This window comes from Antedon bifida, chromosome 5 (assembly GCF_963402885.1).
Source record: "Antedon bifida chromosome 5, ecAntBifi1.1, whole genome shotgun sequence".
In the NCBI taxonomy this organism is placed as follows: Eukaryota; Metazoa; Echinodermata; class Crinoidea; order Comatulida; family Antedonidae; genus Antedon; species Antedon bifida.
Window position 1 is genome coordinate 11,382,575 of NC_136230.1, and position 10,987 is coordinate 11,393,561.

The 10,987-nt window shown below is 31.6% G+C and overlaps 1 protein-coding gene and 1 long non-coding RNA gene across 2 annotated transcripts in view; both read right to left on the reverse strand.

Annotated features, from left to right (window-relative positions):
* Positions 1-10,987, reverse strand: part of LOC144842723 (uncharacterized) — a 250,709-nt gene that overhangs the window by 78,092 nt on the left and 161,630 nt on the right. The gene's annotated exons all lie outside the window — the stretch shown is intronic.
* On the reverse strand, positions 5,729-8,060 carry LOC144842688 (uncharacterized). Its single transcript, XM_078699218.1, has 4 exons — positions 7,750-8,060; positions 6,757-7,311; positions 6,556-6,600; positions 5,729-5,951 (listed from the first exon to the last, which is right to left on the reverse strand). The coding sequence occupies exons 1-4, from the start codon at positions 7,754-7,756 to the stop codon at positions 5,935-5,937; spliced, it is 624 nt and encodes a 207-aa protein (XP_078555344.1). The 5' UTR covers positions 7,757-8,060; the 3' UTR covers positions 5,729-5,934.

The following is a 10,987-nucleotide window of genomic DNA, read 5'->3' on the forward strand; positions in this document are numbered from 1 at the left end:
CGGACGACTTGGATGAGCACGAAGAACATATTGAATATGGTCTCAGAGAGAGATTAAGCACTATAGAATCATGTTCATACACGAACACACTTCAACTTAATGATACGATAAATAACATAACTAATATAAGTCTATCACTTTTACATTTTAATATAAGAAGTATCAACAAACACTTTGATGAGTTGGTAACTTATCTCAACCATATCAAACATGTATTTACAATAATATGTATATCAGAAACATGGCTTACGAATACATCCATTAGACCATATTTACCTAACTATAACTTCCATTCAATGGACAGAGTGGAACAAAGGGGGGGGGGGGGGGGGGTGTAGGTATGTTTATCTCCAACACAGTTGAGGTAAAAAAACGGCCAGACCTAAAGATAAATTTTTGTGAATGTATATTTATTGAAATTATAGATAAAAAAAATAAAAATAAAATTGTCGGACTTGTTTACCGACCTCCCCATATGAGGATTGATAAGTTTAACAAATCTTTAAATGAGATCTTAACAATTACCGATAAAGAGAGCAAACCATGTCACATTATTGGCGACTTTAATATCAATCTTCTCAAACAAAATGGCGACACCAATGAATTTATTGACGTAATGATGTCCCATTCGTTCCATCCATCGATATCAAGGCCCACTAGAATACAAAACGAATCAGCGACGCTGATCGATAATATATTTTCCAACACCCTATCCGAAAAAATATCATCCGGTATACTTATTTCAGACATCTCCGACCACTTACCAATATACCAGATCATTCATTCTACGCAACAGTTAAATAACGACAAAAATAATAATAATAATAATAATATTACTCTCTTAAATAACAAATACCTAATTAATGACAGGAACATAATGCAACTCAACAATGATTTGCGTCTTGCTGAATGGGGTGACATCAATGAAATAAGGAACCCCGACGACGCTTACAATATTTTTCTTGATAAATTTATAAAATTATATAATAAAAATTTAAAGAAAAAAAATGTAAAACAACCAAAAAATTATAAAAAGTTTAAACAACTTTGGATGAGTTCTGGGTTATTAAAATCCAGCAAAAGAAAGCATGTCTTATATAAAAGGTATATAAAACATCCCACACCCAAAACCAAACTCGTATATACACAATTTAAAAAAAACTTCACGCGTACCTGTAAAAAAGCAAAAAAATTATATTATGAAAGTGTTTTTATCCAGACAAATGGAAATGTGAAAAAAACGTGGGACGTTATAAATGACGTCATAAATCCAGGGAAAGGTAAAAATAATATTCCATCTTATTTTTCACACGACAGCGAAACTGTTGAGGGTTGCGATGCTGTGGCAAATCATTTAAATGATTACTTTATTAATGTCGGTCGAGAGGTTCGTGACAGTATTGAGTCTACGACGACTCAATATTCTGATTACCTCTCCAATCAGCAACGCAACTCGCTGTTTTTCTTTCCTGTGAACGAAGAAGAGATAATGAGTATTATCCGATCTCTTGATAGTAACAAAGCACCCGGATTTGATAGTATTTCACCAAAGGTTATCAAGGAAATTGGATATACCATTGTGAAACCTCTAACACATATTTTTAACCAATCCCTCCAAACTGGAATAATTCCCCAAAAAATGAAAATTGCGAAAATCGTCCCCATCTATAAGAAAGGCGATCGCCATGTAGCCTCTAATTATCGTCCAATATCCTTATTACCAATTTTTTCAAAAATATTTGAAAAAGTAGTATACAAACGATTATACAATTACTTATCTAAATTCAATATATTAAACAACCGCCAATATGGCTTTAGAACTAAGCATTCAACCTCACACGCCATAATTGACATGGTTTATACATTATTAGACGCATTCGAAAAGAAGCAATATGCAATCGCCACATTTATGGACCTATCAAAGGCGTTTGATATTATCGACCATAATATATTAATAAGTAAACTGTCGAATTATGGCATCAGAGGTATTGCGTTGACTCTGTTTAAGAATTATCTGAAATCTCGCAAACAATATGTTTATGTTAATGGTACAGCATCTATTATACAGGAAAATGGTATTGGAGTCCCACAAGGCTCGGTATTAGGACCATTACTGTTCCTTTTATACGTTAATGACATATATAATGCAAGTACTGAGCTCAATGTCATTTGCTTTGCAGATGATACAACAAGTATAAAATGTGGCAACGATCTCAAAGTATTGTCAAGTATAATCAATATTGAACTTGAGAAAATAAACATGTGGTTTAAAGCCAATAAGCTCTTGTTGAACATTTGTAAAACAAATTATGTTGTATTTAGAGCTCCACAAAAATGTGTAAACCCAAACAAAGTGTGTATAAAAATGAACAATATTTTACTAGAACAAAAAGAAAATGTTACGTTTTTAGGTGTTGTAATTAATGAAAACCTCTGCTGGAAGCAACATATTAAACTTACCAGTAAAAAAGTAGCCAGGGCTACTGGAATACTAGTGAAAGTTAGAGATTTTTTTCCACCTCATATTTTAACCAACTTATACAACACCTTAATATTACCCCATTTCCAATATGGCAATCTTGTATGGGGAAACACATACAATAGTACACTGGAAACATTATGGAAGCTCCAGAAAAGAGCTGCCAGAATAATAACTCATTCAAACATGAGAGTGTCGTCTGAACCTCTGTTTAAAAAACTAAAAATACTTAATATTCACGACATCCATAAACTAAATGTTATAGGCTTCATGGATAATGTTAGGCGTGGTGTGTTACCACAATATGTTCTTAACATTTTTAGTAAGCATGAAAACAATTATCACAATCTTAGACACAAATATGCAATGAATGTACCTTTCTCAAGACTAACTTGCGGCCAACACTTTATTCATATAAATGGACCTAAACTTTGGAATTATTTCTGTAATAAAATTCCAAGCATGGTGCATAAGCATGGTAAAAGTTTAAAAAGGTCCATTAAAGAATATCTTTTATTAAAGTATACCTCAGATGGTTACCTAATTAATTAAGATACTGTATTCTTTTTTTTTTTTTTTTTTTTTTTTTTTTTTATATACTGATATAATGTACGTAACGGCTAATTAAGATTAGCCTAAGTGTTGTATTATTATTATTTGTATTTGTATGTTTACTTGTATAATGTAAAGAGGAACTACGGCGACAGGCCCATCGGGCCTTTTGTAGTCTCTCGACTATATATATTATATGCTAACCATTGTTAATGTTATGCTAAAATATGGTCAATAAATGTTTCTTGAATTGAATTGAATTGAAGACTTACATTTATTTGATCATAATTTACTTCCAATTAAGAAACTCATTATAGCTATTAAGTTCACACTAAGTCTGCATTCTTTACATTTTCTTTTACAAACATAATATACTGTAGATGGAATCCAGAATCCTTTAATATGAACAGTTATATTCTGCACCCCTTTGTCATGATTTGTCATCTGCCCACCAGAAATGTGTACTCAGTGTGTACATAGGTTATAGGGTCTGAGGCCTATTGCTGTCCACACATATTGTAGGTTATTTATAAAATCAATGCTTGGTTCACACTATTACAAGGACGTAATGCAATTTAAGTAATTTGACCAATCACAAGCAATGGAAAATTCGAACTGTCGCTTGTCATTGGTCAACTGGCCGGTGTTGCATCTATGTTCTTGCGTTGCCTCTCTAGTGAGAACAAGCTTAAGCAATATACAGAATAACATTGTACGACATATTTTTATTTCTTTATTATGGTTTATTCAAATTAATTGTTATCGTGGCTGGTATGCCAAATTAACATGGTTAAAAACAGATTAAAAAGAAACGTTAGAAACAAATTAGAAAAACACATTAATATTAAAATATAATATAAAAATGTATAATATATACGGAAAGCATACAAAAATTACATTATTTACATTATTATTACATTAGTTATATTACAGTTCAAATTGATGGAAGAAATATAGGGGTGCGCCCTGCAACTGATTCATTGAGTAGATTAATTAGAAATAGTATTGCACTTTTTTTACACGTTCTGTATTATTTACAAAACATATTTTACATATATGCGACTTTAAAGATGTATTGTCCCCTGAAAAAATAATTATTACAAAATTTTCCGTTGAATATGCCATTTTAATGTTACATAAAAAATAGTTATCCACTTTGACTAAAAATTAGATCGGAAAAAAAATGTATTTACGTGAAAAAACTGTAATTTAAAGCAAAGTCAAATTGTCTGCCAGTCAATGAATTTTTGGTTGAATTTAACCATTTGTCATTTTATAAGTGAAAACACTGTTTTTTCGGGGGGTTTTTCCACGGAAGTGATTAACTTTATTGAAACTACAAAATAATTAATCTTCATTTTTCATGTTTTTGGGGGACAATACATCTTTAACAAAAATTATTTTTTCAGGTGGACAATATATCTTTAACATGCACATAAATGCATGGTATAATTCTTCATTCATGCAGAATAAAAAGTAAATAAATAAATGAGTTTTACAGTATATGCTTCAATTTAATATTACACACATGATAATATTTGGAGAACTTGGGTCATTAAGGTTGGACCCCTGGTACATTTATCACATTCATAGTGGTATTAGCAACCTACGAACCCTAACACAAGCCTAACGAAGTAAAGTCCTATTTCTATCCTTTGATAGGATAACGTATCTCAACGTATCGGTTTCTATTCTACTCACATGATAATATTTGGATAAGAGCTATTATTATTATTAAATTAAGAAAGCCCAAAAAAATTATTATGTCATGTGGAGGGATTAGGACATAAGAAAGATCTTGGGTCATTGAAGTGGTCCCACTTGACTATACTATAGGAGCCCTACATTTAAAACTTGGGCATAGTGGTATTTAGCAACCTACGAACCCTAAAACACAAGCCTAACAGAGTAAAGTCCTATTTCTATCCTAGTGTAACATTAGGATAACGTATCTCAACGTATCGGTTTCTATTCTAGTTAGTATTTTTCTAGCCTAGAATAACGGCTTAAAACGTATCTCTTGATTTCTATTTTAGGGAACACCCTAAAATATCGATTTTCAACGAATCGCTGATAGAGCAAAGCCTGTACTAATTCACGTATTTCACTAGCGTGATAACAGAGTATGACACTTAGCTTTGTTATCTTTGTTTCTTAGTAGTTCCACTCAGGAATTCTAAGAACATATTGATTTCTATTCTAGTCTTCTTCTAGCCTAGAATAACGGCTTGAAACGTATCTCTTTTTTTCTATTTTAGGGAGCACTCTAAAATATCGATTTTCAACGAATCAAAGCCTGTACTAATTCATGTCTTTCACTAGCATATGTTGTTGACGTACACAAACAACAGCGTTAAAAGAAATGATGACAATCTGAGGTAGGTGTGTTTCATAAGAGTTTGATGTTGAATGGATTCGGGTGGTGGTGGGGGTGTTGATGTGGTTATGTATTAAAGTTCTTGTAATATTTTCTGCTCTTCGGAGAGAAGGGGCTATTGTTGGTTTATCCAGGTAAGCAATGGTATAACGCAGAGGGCTGAGGCCCCTGGTTTAGGAAACCTACAGTAAGTGAACCTCCAAATTTCAATGCTGGAGGTCTATTCTTAGACTTAAGCCCAAGATGAAACCATTGGCAACCATGGTCTTAAATCTAAAACCATGGTTGCCAATGGTTTCATATTGGGCTTACGTCTAAGACTAGGCTTAAGACCATGAGTTAGATGTATATATATACCATACTGTAAACAGTCTATAAAATGCCTCAATACAATCAAATAAGAACTGTAACTCACAATTAATAAATATTAATGTGAAAGAGGAATTACATTTCTTCAATAATAGGACCCCCAACTCTATCGGAATAAAACATACTTTCTGTATTCCTTTATCATTATGGTCCAGCTTCAATTCTTGATCTGACCTATAAAAAAAAGTATTTTAGTACAGTAATTACAATATCCATGTTGATGAATACTATTACCGCTACTATATAATATTTAAACTTCCAAGAGACATTTTGAATTAATCAACAACATAAAATATTAGGATTTAACTTGTTATTTTGTATTTTTTTTTTTTTTGTGTTAATGTTTGGTAACTTTATAGAACGAAACTGTAATCCAAGTTGCAAAATGGCATCATTCACTAAAGTACCACGTCATAACATAAATCAAACTGCACCTCATTAAACTTTAGTTCAGTTTAAGAAGTTTGAAACATATTTGTCTACTATACAGTAAATGCTTTAAAATTATAGTTTAGGTTAAAAAATATCAATTTGCGTGCGATGCATGCTGGTATGCATGGCAGGCCACTTATATTATTGTAATCAACTTATTTTTCTCATTTAAACTGTTTAAAGACGAAAACATTAGGGCTCATATAGTATTTATTTTTACATAAAATGCAGTTTGTGACATTATTAAATCGAAAAAACTTATACAAATGCTATTAAATAAGTACAATACTCAAAGTGAATTTGTAACACAATTTCCACTTTTTGTAAAAAAAAATAAAAAACGTACTTTCTGTATTGCTTGATGGTTTAGCTTCACTTCTTGATTGTTCACCTATAAAGGAATTATTTTAGGACAGTATTACAATATCCATGCTGATGAATATAACATTATAAAAACCTTTTATCATAATTGTTTTCTCTCAAACCATTACAGACATGATGTTATTTCTGCTGTATTTGTGAATGAGCTTATACTGCTTTGTTTTACCTTTTAGTACTGTCAATGCATCCACTTCTTTCATCATCTTCTTATCTGTAAGCAGTTTAATAAATTTGTCCATCTCCTTTCCTTCTGCAAGTGTGCCTTTCATTTCCAATTTCAATATTAACCAAAACGGATCTCTGTCTTTGTTGACCTCCTTAATGCCTTTAAGGCGGCCAATAGTTACCATGTTCTTTGTATTCAATTGCTGACCAAATGCTATCAATTTTCTTCGATACTCTGAAAAATGTGTGAAAGGAACGGATTTCAAGTTTGGTAATTTCACAATTTCCGCAATCACGTCTTGCACTCCCTGAAGTCCGCATATATTAGTAGCTTCAACGAGGATACCAATGTCTGCCGGTTTGAGAAGTCCAGAACCCTCAAGTAAACTAATCAGATCATAGGGTATATTTTCACTCTCTATTTTTTTCAAAGTAATGGTTGTATCACGATTCGTGAACTCGCTTAGTAACACTCTCAGCATGTGAATGTTTCCATGTTTCTCCCACCAGTCTGATACCTCTACGAGCAGTTCATTGTAATCGTCTTCATTCAAATCTAATAATAGTAATAACACAATTTATTAATAACAATAATAATATAATTATGTTTGCTAAGTGTCAGTATGTAATTTTTTTTCTACTAATGATTTATATCTGACATAAAGAATGAATATCTCAAGATGCGTATCTAATTTTTTATTTTCATATTTCTCTTAACGTCATTTCTTTTCAATCATGCGTTACAAATATATGTAGGCCCCTGTTATCAACAAGGACGGATTCAAGGGGCGCACTCTCTTCTTTATACAGAAATGAGATTTTGAAGTACTAGTAATATTATATGTTAGCACTTCTAGATCCGCCGCTGATCAATTAATTTTATAGTGATATTTTGATTGTTAGGGCACAATTGGATAAGGATAGGCCTACATCATGTACAATAATTTTAACTGAAACTTTGTGTGAGTTGGACAAAGATACACAATCAACTAACCAGGCATTGAGGTTGGTTCATTTGGTGTAGCTGGTGCCACATCAGTATCAGAAGCAACTACAGTATATAAATTAAAAAAATGTTAACAATGTCTTAGCATAGCTATAACTTAAAAATTGTTTGTGAGTGTTATATAACATCAACATATTAGGGTGCCTATGCCTAGCTGTCTAGGCTAGGCACACTACTAACTATGTATCGAGGCGGTCTGATATTTGTGGCCGCCGTTTATGAACGCCTAAATTCATGAACTTTTATGATTTACTAACCATCGTCTTTGAGTACAAGTTTTAGGCCAGTGGATTACTATAATCATCATACATCATGTTTCTAGCTACTCTTCGGGTCAATAATAGACGGGTGTCACGAAACCTAAGACCCAAGATCACCAAAGCTAAGACCCAAGACCTAAGATTACAAATTCTAAGATATTCTACAGCTTATAAACAATACTTGTTTATCCATACATCATTTTAAACATAGTAGATAAACAGATAAACTCACATTATTTTCGCCCGTTGAGTAAATGTATATTTTTTCTTTACAACAAACAAACTGACGGGTTGTTTGTTGGTATATATTTACTCCATTGTGTTAGTTCGGAGCAAAGATACTATAGCGCCACGAAGTTATTTCATTGTAATGTAAGGGGAATTTTACAACGATCTGCCACAACTGTAGTATAGTACTGTACATATTACAAGATACAAAAACAATTGTTAATTTTTTTTATTCATAGAAATATTTAATGAATTAAAGAAATTATATAGTTGTCAAAAAAGTAAAAGTATTAAATATTATTTAAAAAAATTCATAATCATAATTTGTTGTTTTGTGGGGAAACCCACTTTAATTAGCTCAACTTTCAATATTACGGACGGGATTAGAATGCAATAAAAAGACTGAAAAATTCTAACTTAAAAGTTGTTTATACACAATTAAATAATGATATGGAATAAAAATACACTCAATCAATTACGAATGTATGGTTTAGCCTTCTTAAATACAAGAAAAATTCTATAATTATTTTGATTTCTTAATGTATTACAAAAGAAGCCAATTCTCATATTACTAATACTAGTTATTTCCTTTCACTTTAAAGTGATCCATGAGGTGTGTGAAAATAGTGATTTTATTTGTAATCACATACTGCTCCTTTTCAACAATCAAAACTATAAATTATTATTACTAATATATTAATTGTCCATCAGTTCTGGCCTTTGTATTTAATTCTTGTCTAAAATGTCACTGCACTCAATCATCCACCTTCTCAATAGTAATACAGTATGATGACAGACTTTTTTATATCTTTCTGAAATAGGGAAAAATATATTATTAAATTAATAATAATAGTCACTTTTTGAACTGTTACATAATCATTTGATTACTTATTATAGTATTTTAAAATACTACAGTATATATTTTTAAATTCAAAACAAAAGTCAATATACTATTTGTAATAAAATGTGTGAAAACCTAGATAGTTCAGTTCAGAAATATGGCAATACAAATAATAATAATTAAGGAGTAGTGAGTATTCAAAAATGTTTACATTAACTAAATATTTTTAAAATAAATATGAAGAACAAAATAAATATGGGGATCAAATTTATAATTATAATTTATATTTATAATTATTATTTAAAAAAAAACCAATATCATCATCAATGTTTTGGTTTAGAATAGTTAGTAGTAGGCCTACCTATGCTTTTATTGTTTTTTAGGCCCCTATAACTATTTTTTATTTCATTACATTTAATTATTTCTGTTAATGTTATTACTGTATTAATAAAACGCCTAATTCTAAAAATTCCCGAACAGCTTTTAGCTGTTTTCTTAATCTTATGATTATTCCATCCATCCATCCAAGCCTTGTTTGATCCATCTTCAAGCAAGCCGCCAATATCATTCATCCTCCCAGACTTTTTTTGTATATTATAGGCCTAGGCCTAGGCCTAGTTCGGCATTAAAATATGCCTACGCCTACTACTATCTAGGCCCTAGATCGGATTGCACAGAAACGCCCGCCTAAACTACCTTTATCCAACAATTTAATAATTTTGTTAATGTTTACTAACAAAAAAATATATATTCTAAAAACTTACCACTACAATTTACCCGATACAACACGAGAAAATGTCCCGAACAAACACTCAACACGTCACACGTGGATGTGGTTCAATGGTTTTTTATACACTTCCGGGGTATGTGATCGCGTAACTTGCTTGCCGGAATGGCTGCCCATGGAATTTCACTCATGCGCAGTGTATAAGAGATAGGACTTCCATATCTTGCGCCACTTCGTGGCGCTATAGTATCTTTGGTTCGGAGAGGATGTTTTTTTTTCGCACCTGCCAAATTTGTTAACTAACTTTATCCTGAATACCACACCTTAAAATTAGGACTTATAAGTACTTTAAGAAGGAGAAACACATAAAAACAAATAAATAATTCCTTTAAATTTAAATCTTTTACAGACATGTTTCTTTGTATACTGTAACTCCTCCCATGGAGTAAAGAATTCTTTACTCCATGCTCCTCCCCATGCTAAATATTTTTTTTCTATGGAGCGCCAAAAGAGCAACAATAATAGTACAAGTATAAAAACAGAAAAAAAAATGAAACAAAAAACTTTGTATGGTACAGGTAACGGGAATAGCCCTCTAAATCGCCTTTTTAAATTTATTCTGTTGTGGGTACAATATCTAATGATATTTAGGGTAACAAGCATTAATAAATTAAACCTAGGCCTACTATGTTAAAATTATGATTAAATGAACAAGTAACGTGATTTTCACTAAAAAATGCGTTGAAATAGATGGACTCCACAGAGTTTCAGCCCTCTATATAATTTTTGCTCTTTTGACGTTCCATAGAAACGAAAATATTGAACATGGAGTAGGCCTCTAGTCATGCGAAATTCGGAAACAGTTTGTGTGTGAGAAAACGTCTGTAAAATCATCAATTTAAGAATTTATTTGTTACTTTTTATGTGATTCTTTTTCATAAAAGTGCTAATTCTAAGGTGTGGTATTCAGAATAAATGTTGTAGTTAAAATACAAGGCAGGTGCGAAAGGTAAATTTACTTGTTTGTATTTGTAATCTTAGGTCTTAAGGGGTCTTAGCTTTCGTGATCTTAGTTAGGTCTTAAGGGGTCTTAGCTTTCGTGGTCTTAGGTTTCGTGACGCCCGTCAATGGGTAAGTCTGGAAAATCGCGAACATTTTTAGTAAACACAC